The 20,844-nt window shown below is 35.7% G+C and overlaps 1 protein-coding gene across 7 annotated transcripts in view; it reads left to right on the top strand.

The window, feature by feature from the left end:
* The window catches only part of DNM1L (dynamin 1 like), a 50,653-nt gene that overhangs the window by 21,771 nt on the left and 8,038 nt on the right, over positions 1-20,844 (top strand). For 4 of the 7 annotated variants that reach the window (XM_029955652.1, XM_029955651.1, XM_029955649.1 and 1 more), the window contains exons 3-14: positions 2,278-2,316; positions 3,766-3,812; positions 4,216-4,287; positions 6,591-6,677; positions 8,122-8,284; positions 11,178-11,298; positions 13,154-13,285; positions 14,201-14,407; positions 17,435-17,555; positions 17,791-17,946; positions 18,182-18,271; positions 20,084-20,176. In XM_029955652.1, coding sequence (XP_029811512.1) covers positions 2,278-2,316; positions 3,766-3,812; positions 4,216-4,287; positions 6,591-6,677; positions 8,122-8,284; positions 11,178-11,298; positions 13,154-13,285; positions 14,201-14,407; positions 17,435-17,555; positions 17,791-17,946; positions 18,182-18,271; positions 20,084-20,176 — 1,328 coding nt within the window. The remainder of the gene's footprint in view (positions 1-2,277; positions 2,317-3,765; positions 3,813-4,215; positions 4,288-6,590; positions 6,678-8,121; positions 8,285-11,177; positions 11,299-13,153; positions 13,286-14,200; positions 14,408-17,434; positions 17,556-17,790; positions 17,947-18,181; positions 18,272-20,083; positions 20,177-20,844) is intronic. The other 3 variants (XM_029955654.1, XM_029955653.1, XM_029955650.1) reach the window with 1 other exon arrangement.

Here is a 20,844-nt window from a genome sequence, read left to right as displayed (position 1 = left end):
GGGATGATAGTATTGATGCAATTGAAGTCACTTTAATTTGTATCTTATTTTTCCATTATTATAGGAGTATTGGTGGTGATAACTTGATTTTTTTAAGGAGTTAAGAAAAACATCACGAGCATCTGTAATGGCTGTAGAAAGTTAATCACTGAAGCAAGTTAAGTTGTAGATGTTAACAAGTAGTATTTTTTTTTAACAAGTAGTATTTTTGGATAGACTACCAGAGGACATGTAGGAGCCTTTTATGTGTATTAGGTAGCTTCTTGGTATATTATTCATCACTTTGCATTTCTGTAGTATTTCTTTAGTATTGATTGAAATTCTAAGACTTGAATTTCATCAATTTGGACTAACCTATGGTTCAGCTTCAAATGTATAGAATAATACTTAAAATTTCATTCCTACTCACTTGTATCATCAAGTCTACCAGATACCTTACACTAGACTTTAAGAAACTCTGTGGCATTAATTAGGTCTCTTTCTTTTAATGTTTTATTTTCTTCAGTCATCATGAAAAGAGCAGATGATAGACATCCTGTCTCTTAGAAGTTATTTGCAGATGTGGGCAGTGTTTGTAGAAAAAGGTGTACATTTCAGCCACAGAAGTGTCGGTTCCTCAATATCCCTGCTCATATGTTCACCATGTTTGGTTGATGTCTCTCATGTTGGTGGTTGGTCAGCAGATCTGTACATCTTAACCTATATATATTTTTTCAAAGCTTAGTGCTTGTATTTTATGTTAAAAAACACAAAATATTTTGTGTTATTTACACACTTAAACCTCACTTAAAATGACAACTCTACTATCCAAAACACAAAATAGCTATAAATTTTGGGTATTAAGTTTCGTGTGTCTTATTAATAACTATCATAGTTCCTTAGTTTCTCATCAGAGCCTCTTTATCCTCAGGATAACCAATCTATCTTGCCGTGAATCATTGAAACCCAGAGGACGTTGGAAACAATGAAACATATAAACATTTAATTAGCCAGAAGAGTATGGACTACCTGATAGTCTGACAACCAGAGAGGAGGAAATGAGGAAAACGTAATCAGTTTCTATCTAACCATTTTGTATAGGGATTTCTAGCTTGAGAGGGCTTTGTTAGGTAACAGTGGCCGAAGTTAACAATACTAGGTTAATTTAGAACAGTGTATTTTAAGATGACATGGATGCAGAATAATCCATTTTATTTTTTATTAGAAATTTTTTTTAAACATTTATTCATTTCTGAGAGAGAGATAGCATGAGCAGGGGAGGAGTAGAGAGAAAGGGAAACAGAATCCGAAGCAGACTTCAGGTTCCAAGCTGTCGGCACAGAGCCCAACACAGGGCTTGTACCCATGAACCGTGAGATCATGATCTGGGCCAAAGTCAGGCGCTAAACTGGCTGAGCCACCCAGGCGCCCCAGAATAATCCATTTTAGATATAGGTCCATCAAAACGAATTAAAATAAAAATTCTTAATGTTTAGTAATGCATAATTATCAGGAAATTTTATGTAATGTGGAATCCTTCATTCTGCCAGCGAAGTAGGATAATTGAGGTGTCAGTATATTTATATTTCTCAGCTTGCTCCCCTAAGCCATTGTGAAGAATTTTCTTTTAAAATCTTATTAAAAACCTAGTCACACTGTTTTAGAGTAGGATGGTGATTTAGTTTGAACTTTGAACCTCATGTTCATCTTTTACATATTTTTAAGAAATCTTTCTTCAAATTTCCTTTTAGACAAAATCCAAAAGTAGCATGTGAATAAAGGCAACAATTGTTTTTATGGTGTTCCTTTTATAAATGTAGTATATATTATAAAGAAAATAATCCTTTATAAAGCTCATTCTTCATGAATAGGGTAAATATTTGTATATGTTTACTTTTGGGGCTTTGAAAAATGTGTTTGGGATGCTTTGTAAATTTTTTGGTACCAGTCAGTTTATCTTTTGCTACATATCAAATATTTATGGCAGATTTTTAGAGAGTGAATTAGTTCTAATACAGTTGTGTTAGAACTAGAAACCAGAGGTACTTCATTTAGCTGTCCTGGAAAATACCAGTAAATTATGGCACACAGTGTGCTTCATTCATGTCACTTCAACGTATACAGCCCTTTAGTTATTATTAAGTGTAATAGGAATTATAGTTGTAAATTTTGAATAATTGAATGCTTTGTGCATCTGAAATGTGTTCAGGTTTCTGCAGACTTATTTTTTAAAAAGGCTTAAAATATTAGGGATAAGCATTAAACTTATCATTCTGTGCTGTTTCTCTTTAACTGCAGACCCTGCTACATGGAAAAACTCAAGACACCTTTCTAAAGGTTTCCTTTATCCATTGTTCTCCGCCCTTCTTTTTCTAGTATGCCTGCATGTGTGCGTACATACTCTTACAGGCTATGTGCATTATTTTTCTTCCATTTTTATTTGCCTATCCACATTGATTGTAGGTGGTTCTTGTTATCTTTTGGTATTGCATCAGAATGCAGGCTTTTTTTGGTGGCGAATGTAATTTATTTTATTTTTATTTTTAAAAACATGCTTGTTAAACCAGACCTCTTTTAAATGATAAGGTAAATTAAAACTCCCCTTTGATATGTAGTACCTGCCTCTATGAGTTCTGTTCACCTAGATTACTGCGGTCCTCCAATGACACTTCTTGGAAGAAGGTACTAAGCTTCAAGTAGGTGAGCATTTTATTAGCAAGAAGGATCCAGTTTTATTCCACTAAAGAATTGGATCACTTTTTCTTTAATATTTATTTGACTATCTTTTAGTCACTTTTATTTTGATTTCAAGTGACTGATAACACCATTATTCATGAACTCAGTCATTAAGATACTTAAAACTCTGAATTTGGCAATAACAGAATAGCTGTGCTTTGGGGAGGCAGTTAGGTTACTTTTGGTTACAATGAAACATTTCTAGTTTCTCTGAGAAAAACAATTAAACTTGGTCACCAAGATTTAGACCATTTAAAGCACTGCCACAGTGAATATATTTTCCTTTTTTTCAGGAAGTGCGGGAAGGACAGACCTATCACTGGAAACTCATGGAGAGTAGTGACTCCATACAGTACATACGCTAGGGTCTGTCTGTCTCTCGCCGCCTGCCCCCCCACCCCTTCCCAGCATTTCATTTCTTTCCAACCTTCACTTCCAAGGGAAAACACAGTCTTGGCGTTGGGGGTAAAATCACCTTGAAAGCACATATAAATTGCAGGATAATTTTGCACTACTGAGAGACTTCTTTAAAGGAATAACAAATTGTGAGTTTATAGGTAACCAGCAGGAAACCAAATAAAAAAAAAACCCCCACAAAATGTTTCATTCACATATTGCAGAACTTTACCTTGAACTATATGTGTAAGTCTATTACATGTGCTTTTTGCATTACTCATTAGGATTCTTAGTTTTTCTTTTTCAGCCATTTGCTTGAGTTACTTTCATCATATAAACTGCTTTTATGTGTAAGATATTTAAAATCATGTTCTTTTACTGTAATTACATACAAAATAGGAGAGAAGTCAACAATTTTATTTGTAGACTCTAGACTTCAAATCTAGATTTCAAAAGGAAGACCTGTAACTCTCAGAAGTCATTTTTTGAAATATATGATAGTTTTTAAAATACAAAAGTATAATTTAGCAGATCTTAAAATACTGATTGTCAGTGGGAAAATAGGAACAAATAATATTGTGTTGCCTTTTTGAATTCCTAAGATAAAAAGATACTTCCTATAGTTTCCAATAAATTGAGTTTTTCTTTTTCTAGGGGTTGAAGCAGAAGAATGGGGTAAATTTCTTCACACCAAAAATAAGGTAATTGATCACACGAGAATATTATTATGAGGAAATAACATGTTGAAAATTTTTTTTGTACAAGTAGTTAGTTTCTTATCATTGGCATTGTGGTATTTTATCTTAAAGCAACTGCTCCTTGTAAAATAAATCTTATCAGGAACATTTCTAACCATAGCAGTTTATTTGGAAGACACTTTAAGTTGAGCCTTACTATAATTTGGAAATTAACTGTTGTGGGATCAGGTAGCTTTGAAAAGCTCATGTAAACTAAGACTCCTTGGCTCAGAAAGCACATGTATATATTAGAATTTACTAATTCTCTGAAGCAGATCCATAGACATCCTTGAAATTTATCAATGCCTCACTTAGGAACTGTTGATCTTATTATCAATGTTGTGCTTTTTGCTTCAATAATTTTTAGCTTTACACGGATTTTGATGAAATTCGACAAGAAATTGAAAATGAAACAGAAAGGATTTCAGGAAATAATAAGGTAGGCCTCTTTTTAGAGTTAGAATATATAAACATCAGTAAATATATCTTGAGTATTCTGTGTATAATGTGTGATGTGCATTGTAAACTCATAGTCCTGGTCTTTGAGATTAATGGAGTATTTTCACAAATATATAAAAACCCTACTTAAAATCCCTTTTGTTTCTCAGAGCTTTCATATACCATCAAATATTTCATTTAGATGTTTATTGTTGATCTTGTGATTTATATATCCCTTATATAATTTTCCATTTAATACTGCTATAAGTTATTTTTTTCTGATGGATTGATTGTATTCTAACTCAAGAAGCATTATGTAACTTATCGGATTTTGAAGAGCTCTCTTACCTGAGTAAGGCTAGATTTACTTAGGAAAGCAAAGAGAGTAGTTTTCTTCAATGAAAATGAAAACTAATGTTAACAACTTAATTTTCCTGTTTTCTCACATTTTGAGAATTTAAAATAAATTTAAGTGTCTAAGATGCCACTAATCTTGACACCAAGCACTATCACTGCTTCTCATAAATGCTGCTGTTTTCTCTCCTTTCTTCTCTTCCCTTTTTTTTTTAATCTCTATTCTTGCATTATCCAGAGGGCATGTAATCTCGCAGGTGGGCCCTGGCCCAGCACTAATAGTCAACAAGTGCTCACTGAGCCCTCTGGCCCGCCACGTGTTGTGCTGGAGAGGCTGTCCTGACAGAGCAGCACTTTTGGAGCCACGTCAGTTCTTTATAGTCGAGTCAGGATATTTATCTCTCTGCCTAAGCTTTGTTCATTATTGAACTTTAGGCTGGTAACCTTTGAGTTACTGCTGCTACCATACTTCCCTGAATTTCTAATGATTGTGTTGGATAGAAGAGGTAGAAAAAGTGGCAGGAAACTAGATTAGCTTGTACTGTCCTGTAATTGTATCAGGGATAATTTTAACTTTGGGGATGTTATTAATCATAATACCAGTCTGGATTCTCTTCTGCGTCCCCATGGATTGGCTAAACTTAGGAATTGGTGGTAATTTTACATAGGGCTAGAATTTATAGTGGATGTGACTAGTGTTTCAGATAGGAAAGTTTTAGTTAAACTAAACTGAATGTCATGAAAGATTGAGTCTGTGTACCAGCAATATGTTTAATTTATGGTAGGGATGTGATATACTTACCTAGCAGGTTTTCTCACCCACAGTGGCCAAAAGATGAGAAGTTCCCTACCCCCAAATCTGTGAAAAATCTCTTCTTTCCTAAGTCATGTTTGTAATGAAGTAAATGATACTTTGATCTTATGTAAGTAATTTCATATGTATTAATATCTAAATGATTTCATGTACATAACATAAAGCCCTGAGGGATTTAAAATACTTTGAGATTGGCGTTGTAAAGGCCTTTGAGCAGAACTTTGTATTGGACCTGATAAGGGAACGCCTGAGAAGTACGCAGGCGGGGATGGCATGCTGAGCATCAGTACATGACTCGGGAACACTGACGCATTTGAAACAGAAGAGTAGTTTGGAGTAATCTAATCTAACTCAGAGTAAAGGATGTTCCAGAAAAGCTTTCTGTGAAATTAAAATTTTCAGTGAGTGTGTATGAAGGAAGATAAAATGTAGATAGATGAGAGGACATTTTAAAGGCTAAACAAAGGCATGTGTAAAGACAAACGTCTTTTCTGTGTGTCTTTTTGCATGTACCTGGCTCAGTTCTAAACCTTGTTAGAGGGCCAGTGGTGAAGAGAAGGTACTATGTTATAATAATCTCAGTCTAGGGGAGAAAAAAAATGGTATCTCTCACTACCCAAATGCTTTTGTTTGAATTCAGGGATCTGAAGATGTGAATAAATTTTCTGAGGAGTCTCTTAGAATATACACTTTTGCTACCTGATATCAAAGATTAGGAACCAAGTTGATTTGGATAACTTGTTCCCCATTCCTCACTCTCAAGAACTTCATAAATTTGGATAGTGATACAATGTTCTTTTGTCCAGCACTGTCTATTAAACATTCTTAAGAAATTATATCTGTTTAGAATCAAGAGAAAAGAATATGAAATAATACAGAGGAAATAAAGTTTGTATATTAATGTTATAGGATTGGATACGATTATAACCTGCTATATGGCTGGCTGCCTGCCTTACTTTTCCATGGGTTTCATCAGGTTTTGATTATTGAAATGTTTTAGGGATCATAGTTTAATTTGTATTTAAAAGCATCTTCTCTAGAATCTTATCTACTTGAAATGAGGAGTACTTTGCATTTTTATATTTCATTGAAATTTTAATGTGATTTTAATATGGTATTTTAAAATTTATTTTTAGGGAGTAAGCCCTGAGCCAATTCATCTTAAGATTTTTTCACCCAATGTTGTCAATCTGACACTTGTGGATTTGCCAGGAATGACCAAGGTAAAGATTCATTGTTCCTAATTGTGGGTTTGGTCATGTTTGTTTTCACTCAAACAAATGTGGTTTTACTTGACCTTATATGAGAATAATCAGCCTTTTTTTTTTTTCTCCCAGTCACCTTGATCTAGCAGCATTGATATAGTTGAGCCCTCCCTTCTCCTTGAAACACTTTGTTTACTTGGCTTCCAGGACACCATACTCTGCAGGTTTCTCTCCAGTCTCACTGTCCATCCCTTCTCTGTCTCTTTTGCTGGCTTCTTACCATCCCAATGTTAATAGTGAGTGCCCAGAGCTCAGTTTTTAGATGTCAAGTGGGCACACTTACCCCCTGATGATTTCATCCAAACTCACGGATTTAAATACATGAATGTCTCTATGTTGACAGCATTTAAACATCTCCAGACTTGTATATCCAACTGTTTATTTGGCATGTACACAGAAGTGTCTAGAAGGCATTCCAAACTTAGTATGTCTTCTGCTAAATTTCTGACCTATCCCTCAACCTGACTTGATCCTTCTATAATCTCCCCCAACTCAGTAAATGGTAACTCTCTTCTGTCAGTTGTTTAGCCAAAAAGTTTGTAGTCAGCCTTGATACTTTTTGTTCCACACTCTACTCTGTGAGCAGACCTTTTTGGCTCTTCTTACATTTAAAATGTATCTAGAACTCCATTGTATATACAAATTTGTAGCTACCATCCTGATCTATCCATTATTATCTCAGCTGCATTCCTGCAATAGCCTCCCAACAGTTCTTCCTCATAATCTTAAGTAAGCAGCCAGAGTGATGCTGTTAAGGTAAAAGTTAGATTGTGTATTTCTTTGGCTCAAAATCTCTCTATTAGCTTTTCGTTTCATTCACAATAAAGCTGAAGTTCTAAAAAGAGATTTAAAGTATCCTGTTACTTTTCTAACTCCTTCTGTTCCAGTCTTCTGACTTTATCATTCATCCTGCTGAAATATTCTTCCCCCAGATATGTGCATGTACCTCTCCTTTATCTCCTTCAGCTTCTGGTCATTCTCTCAAATGTCATTATCTGAATGAGTTCTTCCTTCATTATTTAAAAGTATAATCTGATTTAAAATAATTATCGGTCTTTATTTTTTTTTAATCTACATATACATATGTGATGTAGAACAGTGCCTGAAATATAATAGGCTGCCAATAAATACTTGCTAATTGAATGAATGAATGAATGAATTTGTCTCTAGGCAATTAACATTGACCAATCCTTCACATAGTAAACTTTTGGTATTTGCAAGAGGTACATTTTGAGGCTTTTACATATTACCAAATGCATTTATATGACTACTAGTAGTATGTCTATATTTTCTTCATTTTAACTCTCTCTAAATGGAGTAATATCTACATTCTGTAGATTAAATGAGGGGAGGCTGAGTTGATTTTTATTACTAGTTCCTTGTTCATCTCTGTTCGGTTCAGGTGCCTGTAGGTGATCAACCTAAAGATATTGAGCTTCAAATCAGAGAGCTCATTCTTCGGTTCATCAGTAATCCAAATTCCATCATCCTTGCTGTCACTGCTGCTAATACAGATATGGCCACATCAGAGGCACTTAAGATTTCAAGAGAGGTAGATCCGGATGGTAAGGACAGATATTAATATTTAATGAGATGGTTGGTTAACAGTGGTAAATCTACCCTTAAGGAAGGAATATGTATTTTTAAAAGGAATATCAAACTGTTAATACAGACTTAAAAAACAATGCACACCTAATTTGCTTATGATTACAAATAGAAATTCTGATGGAATATAAAGTTTTAATGGGTTAGTTGCTGTATAGTCAAGGCAGAAACAATGTCTGTATTTGTAGTGGTTACCTGATGATTTTAAAATAATAAGATGAGGGGCACCTGGGTGGCTCAGTTAGTTAGGCAGCCGACTATGGCTCAGGTCATGATCTCACGGAATGTGGGTTCGAGCCCTGAATCGGGCTCTGTGCTGACAGCTCAGAGCCTGGAGCCTGCTTCAGATTCTGTGTCTCCCTTTCTCTCAGACCCTCCCCTGCTCACACTCTGTCTCTCTCTATCAAAAATAAACAAACATTAAAAAAAATTTTTTTTAAATAATAAGAGGGCTTTTCAGAGAGGGTTTGTTTTGTATAAATAAGAGGATTTAGATTTTTGAGTGGCTGACTTCTGACTAATCATTGTCGATTCCAGAACCAGAGGTAGAAAGCATTTAGACATATATAAGGCAGAGGAAATTCTTAGAAATAAAGGTAAAATTCTTTTATGAAGTACTCATAAGCCCAGGGATTAGTTCATACCATGGATCATTGTATATTTGACCAATGCTGTGATGTGCATCTCTTAGTATATATAAAATGACACCTTGTAAGGGAGTAATTATTGCTGCTAATAAATGTAGCTTTGCTCCATATAGGATCTAATTTTTTTACTGGAGTATTCGGAGGTTCTGTGGGCTGTGTCCTGTTTTCTTTTTTCTTGCTTTAAAGAAGAATTTGAAATAAAAATTTGGTAAGAAAAGATAATGCTAAGGCTACTAATTAAAATTCCCATAAACAGTAATTTTTAACGTATTTTTATTTAATTTCAAGTTTTTAAGAAATATTTACCACATGTTCATTTTAGATTGAAAGATAAGCTCCAGGGGCTCCTGGCTGGCTCAGACGCTGGAGCACTGACTCTTGATCTCAGGGTCATGCGTTCAAGCCCACGTTGTGGGTAGAGTTTACTTAAAAAATAGTAATAATAAATAAATTAGGCTCTATCAAAAGATTTATTTAAATTTTACACTTATCATTTAAACTGTTAAGCATTTTATATGCATTCTATTTTAAACTGACCCTTGAGTCATAAATAGGATCATACTTTTGATCTAGTGATTTTTTTTTTAGTTTATTTATTTTGAAAGAGAGAAAGAAAGCATGCAAGTGGGGTAAAGGAAGAGAGAGAGGGAGAGAGTGAACCCCAAGGAGGCTTCACACTGTCAGCACAGAGCCTGTCACGGTACTCGATCTCATGAGCTGCAAGATCATGACCTGAGCCGTAGTCAAGAGTCCCACTTAACCAGACTGAGCCACCCAGGCGCCCCTTGATCTAGTCATAATGAATCTGGTCATGTGTTGTAAGGAAGTAGTCCCATCTAAGTGTTATTCATATGTCAAAAACTTAAGTTCACCTTAATATATATGGCCCACCCTAATATATATGGCCCATAGTAGGAATGATTAAGATAATTAAAGATAATAATAAATTATTAATGTAGTGATAGCTAGGAAATCATGAAAAAGGATGATATTGTAGATTTGGAGCAATGTTGAAAATGTCGTATGTATAATTAGACACTGCGCAGAGCATTCTTACTCATTACTGGTGGGAATGGTATGGCTACTTTGAAACAGTTTGTCAGTTTCTTAAAAAGTTCAGTCAGTACCACTCCTAGATATTTACCCATGTTAAATGAAAACCTATTATTTGTATCTTGTAAAACTGGAAACAACCCAAATGTTTCTCAAAAATATCAAACTATAGTATATCCGTACCATGGAACACTACTTTGCAATGAAAAAAAAAAGAATTATTGATATATGCAACAACATGGATGACTCTCAAATGCATTATGTCAAGTGAAAGAAGTCAGAGTCAAAAGGCTGTATATAATTCTATTTATGTCATATTCTGGAAAGGCAAATCTAGAAATAGAAAAGGGGTTTGATTGGTAGTATAAGAAAATTTGGGGGGAGGTGATAGAACTGTTTTGTCTTAAGGTGGAAGTGACATAACTCTTTTGCATTTATCAAAACTCCTGGAAGTATACAATAGAAATGAGTAAATTTTAAACACTTACATTAAAATACTTATAAAAAATTAGCCTTTAAGAGCTATTAAAAAATTACATGTGAAAAACATTTTAAATTGTATATGATGTTAAAATAAGTTATTCTTTAAAATTGTTTATGTTTTAAAGTTTATTTATTTATTTTTGAGAGGGAGAGAGAGCAAGCGATCAGGAGATGGGTGGAGAGAATCCCAAGCAGGCTTGAGCCCAGTGCAGGGCTCAAACTCATGAACCACAAGATCATGACCTCAGCTGAAATCAAGAGTCAGATGCTTAACTAACTGAGCCACCCAGGTGCCCCTAAAGTTAGTTTTTAAAAAGTATTTGTGGCTTAAGTATCAGACTCTTTTGATTTCAGCTCAGGTCATTATCTCATGGTTTATCAGATTGAGCTCACATTGGGCTGGGCGCTGACACCGCAGAGCCTGCTTGGGATTTTTCTCTTACCCTCTCTCTCTCTGCCCTTCCCTAGCTCGCTCTCGCTCTCTATCTCAAAATAAACTTTTAAAAGTATTTATAAGCAAAGGTTGGAAAAACTACCAAAATGTGACAGAGGTAACATTAAGGAGGGATTATAGATGAGGATTTTTCTTTATTAATACTGAATAGCTTTATTTAATGGATCAATTTTTTTTTTTTTTTTTTTTTTTTTTTTTTTTTTTGGCATTTACCAGGTCGCAGAACCTTAGCTGTAATCACTAAACTTGACCTCATGGATGCGGGTACTGATGCCATGGATGTATTGATGGGAAGGGTTATACCAGTCAAACTTGGAATAATTGGAGTAGTTAACAGGTCAGCAATCAAGAATGGAATAATAATTGCAGCATCCCCAATTCAAAGCAACTCTGAATTTTAAAAAGTAATCTAAAAGTGATATGTCTCTCTTTTTCCCTTTATTGTAACTATGGTATTGCTAGGAATTCAGTGCTCTAGAGGGAGAAAAGAGATTTACTAAAGCCTCCTGTGGGCATTTGTAATGGAAAGCATTTTTAAAGTAAGCAGTGCCATAAAATGGAAGAACATTGAATAGCTAGGCTTAAAAAATTCCTGCCTATTCTGTTATGTATGAGGAGTGCACTGGGTAAGAAGAGAGTATTATTGAAATTTGCATGCAACTAAGAAAGAGTTTGTTAAGATGGTAGGATTTTAGTAAATTGACTTAACACTTCTGGCATTAGTGATCCTTTGTAATTGCCAGGATGTGACCTGGAGAAATTTTATTAAAAGTTTTCTAATTATAAATAGCTGGTATTGAAAATTGTGGAAAGGAAACTGCTACTGAGGGTCTGTGAGCAATTTGCAAATGGTATCTCTTTGAACCCTTACAACATCTCTGTGAGGTGTTGGTGTCTGTTTTACATTATAATCAGAAGACTCAGGTTATACATCTCCCAAAGTCACATGGTGAAAGCGATTTCAAATGAAGTACATTCTTAGTCCAAAGCCTTTATAATGTAGGCAGCACTGAAATTAACAGGAGATCTGGGTTCTAGTCCTAGTTTGTCTATAAACTAGATATAGAATGTGGGTTTAAACATGTTTGGGTCTCAGGCCTTTTAAAATGATACTCTTCTTCTCTCCCTCTCTCTCTCCCCCTCAAAAAAATAAACACATAAATAAAGGGACACTTGGGTGGCTCAGTTGGTTAAGTGTCCTCTGATTCTTTTTTTTTTTTAATTTTTTTTTAATGTTTTATTTATTTTTGACACAGAGAGAGAGCATGAGAGGGGGAGGGGCAGAGAGAGACGGAGACACAGAACTGGAAGCAGGCTCCAGGCTCTGAGCTAGCTGTCAGCACAGAGCCTGATGCGGGGCTCGAACCCACGAACGTGAGATCTGACCTGAGCCGAAGTCGGAGGCTTAACCGACTGAGCCACCCAGGTGCCCCAAGAGTCCTCTGATTCTTGATTTCAACTCAAGACATGATCCGATAGTCCGGAGATTGAGCCCTGGGGTTGGGCTCCATTCTGAGTGTGGAGCCTGCTTAAGATTCTCTGTCACCCTCTCTTGCTCCTTCTCCACTTGCATTTGCATGCTCTTCCTGTCTCTCTCAAAGAGAGAAATGAAATGTTTTACTAAGTGATATCTAGGATCTCTCTTGCAGTTGTCTGCCTTAACTCCTATGTGTTAACTCTCCCATACTTTGACTTCTCTTTTTGTTTTCTTTTTGTTTTTAATTCCCACTCTGTTCTCATGTAAGCTCGTGGTGTAAAAGTATTGCATTTCTAGATGACAGCTCTTCAAGTTAATTATTTTTAGAAATCAGTTGCCTGTCCATGGATAAAATATACAGCTGGTTTTCATGCGTATACTTTTTTCACCTGTCTATCCCTGTTACTTAAGAGTACTGCTTTTGGCTATAATGAATGGTAATTATGGGTCCTAAACTATTCAGGCATAACTTACAAGTCGCAGATCAATTTGGCTGAAGTACTTAACATGTGACCTTGGGTAGGTTAATGTGCCTGAGCCTTCTGTTCCTTTGCCATAAAATGGGATAATACCTACTGCATAGAATTACTGCGAGAATTAAACAAAACAATCCATATCAGGCATTACGAACAATGCTTGGTGCTGTCATCATCCAGGGTATGTAGAGGACCTCGGTTGACTTCTGTTGAATGGTTTTATTTTTTTTCAACCTTAGGAGCCAGCTAGACATTAACAATAAGAAGAGTGTAACTGATTCAATTCGGGATGAATATGCTTTCCTTCAAAAGAAATACCCATCCTTGGCTAATAGAAATGGAACAAAGTATCTTGCTCGGACTCTGAACAGGTAACATTTTTACCTGTTGGGAAATGAGGGTTTTGTTTGTTTGTTTGTTTGCCAGTAGGTATCCAAGAGCTCTCATTAGTTCCTTATATTTTCATAATGTTCTTATGTATATAGTTCCAGATTCGTTTCTTGTATAGTAGGTTCTCGTAATATAGATGTCTTTTTCTTATTGGGGCGGTTGGCATTAAATTATGTAGTCTAGAAACACTCAAGGGAATTTTAAGACATCTTAATTATGAAGTTCTTGGCAGTCCATTCATTTTTGGTGCTAAAACAAGATAAGAGATGACTTAATTTCCACTTGGGATTTCAGGAACTGAATTAAGATTTATAATTTTTCATATGATCTAGTCTTATTTTTGGATGTCTTCTATTATTCATAAAAAGAATTTAAGGTACGTACCTTGAATTTCTTAATACCCACCGATGGTAGAGGGACTGGAAAACCTTTCTAGATAATTTATAAATGGCAAAATGAAAGCTGTTTTGTCTTTTATCTTACTCCCTAAATAAATTAAAGAGGGATGGACTTGGATCTTAGTAAGATTGATTTTCATTGTGCTGAGTACCCACTGTAAGAGATAAGTCAGAAACAAAAGTATCTAGGTAGAATTATATTGAGTAGCTTACTTTCTTTGAGGTCATTGTAATTAATATAGAAATAATTTGTTTCAGTTTATATTTGGTTCTCTTAGCAATTGCTACAATTTTATGGGTTGAAGGCATATTTAAAAAGTGTTAATCAAGTTGCCTTTGTTCAGACCAAGCATTTATTTCTACCCTAAGATTGCATTATTTCCTGCCAAGACACATTATTTGACAACTTTCACCATTATTGGCATTTAAAAAATTTGAGCTCTTTGGGGCTTCATAACACAGTTTTATTTTAAAGTCACTTTTTCTAAACTTTGTTAGGTTACTGATGCATCACATCAGGGATTGCTTACCGGAGTTGAAAACAAGAATAAATGTTCTAGCCGCTCAGTATCAGTCTCTCCTAAATAGCTATGGTGAACCTGTGGATGATAAAAGTGCTACTTTACTCCAGCTTATTACCAAATTTGCCACAGAATATTGTAACACTATTGAAGGAACTGCGAAATATATTGAAACTTCAGAGCTGTAAGTAAAATAATTCTCTGGGTTTGGTTACCTGAATTGCTAGGTTACTGTAAGTTTTGTAACAGTGACTTTAACTCCAAGATTATCTGATTGAGATGTATTACCTGTAAAGCAGTATTTTGCATAGTATGACATCTGATATATGTGTAAAAATGCTCTGTAAACTAGGTAAAAACCAGTAAAAATTTCAGGTTTTTTAAAATAAGACTTTGAAAATCTTTTAAATATTTGGTAGTTTAACTTTTAAAATGTTCATTTCTTTAATATACACAGTATAATTACTCATGAAAAAAGAAGAAAAGGCAGATAAAAAGAAAATAGGACAAAATTACTTAATTCCAGTATTTTGGCATGAATCTAGACATTATTCTATGCATTATAAATGCCTGTATTACACATCTTCAAAAATCAAATGCTGTACATTTTGGAATCATTTCTTTAAATCAACATGTCACAGACAACTAATATTACTTATACATTTCTATTATCAATTTTAAAGTTTATATAGTATATATTTTATAGTTTTTGGTAAATTCTCATTTCTTGAAGTAGTACCTTACTGCAGACTAGACAGTTAGAACATCCTAAAAGCCTCTTATTTTTTCCATACTGTTAAGAGATTGTATTAGCAATATATAAGAATGTTCATTTCTCTAAAATCTCACTTTAATTATTTCAAAATCAAAATATTTTTTTAGACTTCTATGAAGTTGTAAATAAATGTACAAGGAGGTCCTGTTAATCCTTCAGCCCGTCTTGTATATAGTACAGTAACAAAATGAGAAAATGGACATTGATACAACCCACGGAGCTTATTCAGATTTCACCACTCATGAGATTATATATGCACTTGTGTGTGCTCTGTGTACTCCTGGGCGACCCAGGTGGCCTTTAATGTGAGTTAGCCCCATAAATTGTTGAGTGGTTGGTTATTATATATATATAGCATATTGAGGGAAATAAAGATTACCAGATGAATCTTTAAAGGGCTGAGTCGGGGTGGGGAGTGCCTGGGTGGCTCAATTGGTTAAGCGTCTGACTTCAGCTCAGGTCATGATCTCACAGTCCATGAGTTCATCAGGCTCTGCTGACAGCTCAGAGTCTGGAGCATGCTTCGGATTCTGTGTCTCCCTCTCTTTCTGCCCCTCCCCTGCTTGTGCTCGCTCGCTTGCTCTCTCTCTCTCTCTGAGAAGTAAATAAACATTTAAAAATTGAAAAAAAAAGTTTAGTGGGTAAGGTAGATCCAGGTAACATGAGGGAAGCACAATTATGTGACAAACAGGAATATAATCAAGTATTTTTATTTACATACTTATTAAATAGAATACATATCCAGAAGCATGCATATAATATACATGGGGAGTTTTACAAGTAGTTAATAAAGCAAATATTTGTGTAACCACATAATCAAGCTTTTAGAACAGTGAAAAGAGACCATTTACATTTCTCTCAGGGATTGGGAAAATACCATAGTTAGAATGTTTGGGTTGGGGGTCTGAATAGAATTTGGGGAGGCAATAAGTAGATGGGTATTTTAAGCTTTCGACAGCAAAGAATATTGCACGGTGTTATTGGAGAATGGCATGTACAGTGACAGGACATAACAGGAGGTAAGGCAGCAAAGGCATCTTAGAACAAGATTGTGGAAAGTCAGCTATCTTCAGAATTTGGAGGACTTCTTGCTATAACAGATAAAACACTTCTGGTCAGAGGAGTACCCATTTTAGAAGTATAATTATGGTCATTATGGAAAATTATCTGGAAAAAGGAAACGTTCAAGGTAGACTGGTAATTTTAACTGGTAATTTTAAGTATAATTTAATGGTGTTACATTTCAGTCACAATATTGTCTAACCATCACATGCTGTCTACTTCTAAAATTTTTTATCACCCCAACAGAAACTGTTATCCATTAAGCAGTGCTATCTCTTTGTGCCCTCCTCCTCATCTCTGGGAACCTCTAATTTGCTTTGTCTCTATGAATCTGCTAATTCTAGATATTTCATATAAGGGAAATCATACGGTATTTGTCCTTTTGTGTCTGACTTATTTCACCTAGCTTAATGTTAGGCTAGTTCACCTTCTGCCTAGACAACTGTAAGAAAGCAGTGAATGGTAGAGATTTGTTTAAAGCACAAATAGGCAAACTGTAGCCCATTGGCTATGAATAATTTATATATATGTATATATATATTTTTTAATTTCTTTCTAACCTTTATTTTTGAGAGAGACAGATCATGAGCAAGGGACGGGCAGAGAGAGAGAGGGACACAGAATTGGAAGCAGGCTCCAGGCTCTGAGCTGTCAGCACAGAGCCCAAGGCAGGGCTTGAACCCACGAACTGTGAGATCATGACCTGAGCTGAAGTTGGACGCTCAACTGACTAAGCCGCCCAGGTGCCCCTGATTTTTATATTTTTAAATAGTTGGAAAAAACTCAAAGAATATTTCATGACATGAAAATTATATAAAATCCACATTTTTGTGTGCCTGAATTTTACTGGAACACAGCTATGCTTATTTGTTTTTTTGTCTTTGGCTGCTTTGTGTTTAGTGGTAGAACAGAGGCATTGTGACAGACTGTATGGCCTGAAAAGTCTTGAACTACTTAATATCTGGCCCTTTACAGGAAAAGTTTACTTCTGTCTCCTTTAAATTGTGAATACACAGAAAGAAATAAGATACCGTTCCTTGTCTTTTCATAAGCTTATACAGTTGAAGAAAACTAGGGCAGAGGAAAGATGATGTTCAGTAGTTCTTAGTTAACTGCTGGTTTTGACGGAACAGTTCTGTGCACACACACATACACACGTGAATGCCTTCTGTGGAATGACTTCTCCATTAAAAGAAAAGAACAGAGAAGCTGGTTCATAATGGAGTTGAGAACACATGGAGATGATCTAAGTGTAACTGTTTATCTGAGGCTTTCTTAGAAAATAAGACCTTAAAAGTGCATAGAAAGACCTCTGACTTGCAGCTTTTTTCCCTTATAGTAAGAACAGAAACCATACATTTGACTGTCTTTCAGATGCGGTGGTGCTCGGATATGTTATATTTTCCATGAGACTTTCGGGCGAACTTTAGAATCTGTTGACCCACTAGGTGGCCTTAATACTATTGACATTTTGACTGCCATTAGAAATGCTACTGTGAGTATGCCTAACTTAGAATTTTTTTTTTTAAAAAGCGGTTAAAGGCTTATTATTTTTAACCCATTAGCTATATCTTTTTAAATGAATTGTACAGCTTCTTAGTTCTCATACTTGATATTAGGAAGCACTCTTCACTCTTCATGAAAAATACCAAAAAATTTTGATTTATTTTAACCTAGGGAAGAACTAAAATTATATGCAGGTATAATAAGCGCTCAACATTTTTTTTAAGGGTCCTCGTCCTGCTTTGTTTGTGCCTGAAGTTTCATTTGAGTTACTGGTCAAGCGGCAAATCAAACGTCTGGAGGAACCCAGCCTGCGTTGTGTGGAACTGGTTCATGAGGAAATGCAAAGGATCATCCAGCACTGCAGCAATTACAGTACTCAGGTAGCGGCCGGGTGCCACAGGGCGCCGACTCGGTACAAGGTCTGTGAGTGCTGCTTTCATGGGATGGGAGGAAATCTGTAAGATGGGTTAGAAGTAAGGTAAAATCTGTAGTTTCCTTATCTCAAAGTGCTTGGAAATCGCTTACATGTAGCTTAAAACCTAATTATTTTCAGGAATTATTTAATTTTCCTTTCAACAAAGCAGACTTCTAATTTTCTTTCTCCATCATATATAGGAGTTGTTGCGGTTTCCAAAACTTCATGATGCCATAGTTGAAGTAGTGACCTGTCTTCTTCGTAAACGGTTACCTGTTACCAATGAAATGGTGAGCTGTTATTTTCACAAATCATCATTGTAGTCACTATTCAAGAGGCTTTTTTGTACAGCAGCATGAGTACTTCAGAGTTTAGGCCTGTTTCACAGTATACTGGCAAGAAAAAGATTAGTGAACTTCATTCTTATTATTTTTTTTTTTTAACTTTTTTTTTTTTTTTAACATTTATTTGAGAGACATAGCGAGACAGAGCACGAATTGGGGAAGGGGCAGAGAGAGAGAGGGGAACACAGAATCCAAAGCAGGCTCCAGGTTCAGCTGTCAGCACAGAGCCGGATGTGGGGCTCGAACTCACGGACTGTGAGATCATGACCCGAGCTGAAGTCAGATGCTTAACTGATTGAGCCACCCAGGTGCCCCACTTCATTCTTATTTCAAAGGAAACTTCGGTAATTCTGGTATAAGGTACATTTTTCTTTCATACTTTAATCATTGTTAGCCTGCAGCCATAGGTTTTCATGAGAATGGAGTTCTTGTTGAGGATTGTGAATAGTTTTGCTCTATTATGTAGCACCACTGATCTAATGGATAGTTTTAGCTTTAGCCCCAGTAAACGGAGCCTTTAGAGCAAGCTCTTATTTTAACTCTGGCACACGATGATGATTTGGCCACTTCCAGTTTGCTTTTGGTGGCCAGTACTGTAATGTCGTGGTTGCATGCTACCATTCTCCAGGTTGCTCCTATCCTCAAAAATGCTGAATTTGGCAAAAATGGGGCATAAGCATTTGAAACTGCCTTTATGTCTCTATTTGTTGGTTGTTTTGTTTACCTTTCTGGTCACTCCAAGTGCACTTGGGGTAGTGGTGAGCCCCAGTGGAGGTTTACCAAGAGTATGAGACCATCCTTGGAAGTGGAGACGTAATCCCTGCAGCTCGGTTGTTTCCCTTGCAAGTGCAGCCCCAGACTGAGAGGAGTAAGGATATCGTTCACCTGGTCTCAGGGTCCCACCTTGTCACTGGAATTTCATTTGAATCAGTCTTTTTCATCTGCTTCTTGACGTTTTAATGCTGTTCTAATACCTGAGATTTGTTAGGACGGTGCTGATGAAGGGATTAAATCTCTGTAATGATGGAGGAATTCACTTCAGCTTTCCTTTTTTGTTTTTTTTTTTTGTTTGTTTATTTTGATAGTGAGTGAGCTAGTGGGGGAAGAGGGAGAGAGAAAGAATTCCTACCAGGCTCTGCACAGCCCAGACTCATGAACCAAACCATGAGATCATGACCTGAGTTGAAATCAAGAGTCTGATGCTTACCCAACTGACCATCCAGGCATGCCCCTCAGTTTTCCTTTTTGATTACTGTCTGGTTAGTTTTTCAAACCACATAGAATATTTAAACTAGGTGTGTCATAATTAAGGCTAATCAATCATTACCTCAGGTGTTTAAATGTATCCTTTCCTCAAAGTTAACATCTTTGACTGTATTGGATTATGAAATCTTCTCTTGTTGAAACTTAACTGAAACACTGACATGGAATAGCAGAGGATCTGAGGTTTTAATAGCAAGGTTACGTAAAATTTTGGAACGTAGATTTGCTTTGGGTAAGAAAATTTTTTTTCTAACAAAATACTTCTAATTACCTTAAGGTCACCATCTCACCCCCTTAGAAATACAGTCTTAGATGATGAAATAGAACTCAAAAGATACAGCGAATTATAATATGGCATAACATGTATTAGTTGGAGTGTAAGTATTCAGTATTTATTGAGGCATCAGTTTCCCATAGTGCCTTTTTAAAGAACTATTTAATAAGTTTTATGTTTCCTAAAGTTTAGTATATAGCCTAATTTAATTTTTCTTCTAGGTGCATAACTTAGTGGCAATTGAACTGGCTTACATCAACACAAAACATCCAGACTTTGCTGATGCTTGTGGGCTAATGAACAATAATATAGAGGTAAATACAATTTGAATTGTCTTCTTTTGCGGGAGAAAATCCACTGTAAATCAGCTGATCAAATTTACCAGCTGTGGCATAACTATAGAACCTACAGACACCTACCGTTGTCTGCTACATCCCAGGAAGTATGCTAAGGGCGTTACTTTGTTATGTTAAATTTAATTCTCAAACGACCTGGAGGCATTATTCTCATTTTCTCTTTCTGAAGCTGTAACTCAGAGGGAACGTGGGACTCACTTATTTAGTGTTGAGTGACTGCCTGGCTGGCTCCCTCTCAGTAACTCTTGTAGTTTATTCAGGGTGAAGAGTATTAAAAAATGAATGTTTAAAATTGTTCTCATTTGGCTCTAAAATCTGGGAAGGAAACATTCTAAGAATTACCTAAATTAATAATAAATTTTCACCAGTACCGGAGTGGCTGCATTTCATGGCTTTTTTTCCATTTGAGGTTAATGTTGCAGGTTGCAGAAGATCTCACCTGGAGCCAAGGCTGGTGGATAAAGCAATGCCACTTTTATCCAAGAGTAGTAACTTTTTCTGCTATTCCTTAATCCAGTAAGACCTCAGAGTTGCCTTCTATGTAAAAGTTCCTTTCATGCAGATGGATGGAGAAAGAACTGTAAACATGGAATTTGGGAATTGGAAAGGACCCTGGATCATCAACT

This window comes from Suricata suricatta, chromosome 10 (assembly GCF_006229205.1).
Source record: "Suricata suricatta isolate VVHF042 chromosome 10, meerkat_22Aug2017_6uvM2_HiC, whole genome shotgun sequence".
NCBI classification, from domain to species: Eukaryota; Metazoa; Chordata; class Mammalia; order Carnivora; family Herpestidae; genus Suricata; species Suricata suricatta.
The sequence above is the reverse complement of the archived record's forward strand: the minus strand, read 5'-3'. Positions and strand labels throughout refer to the sequence as shown.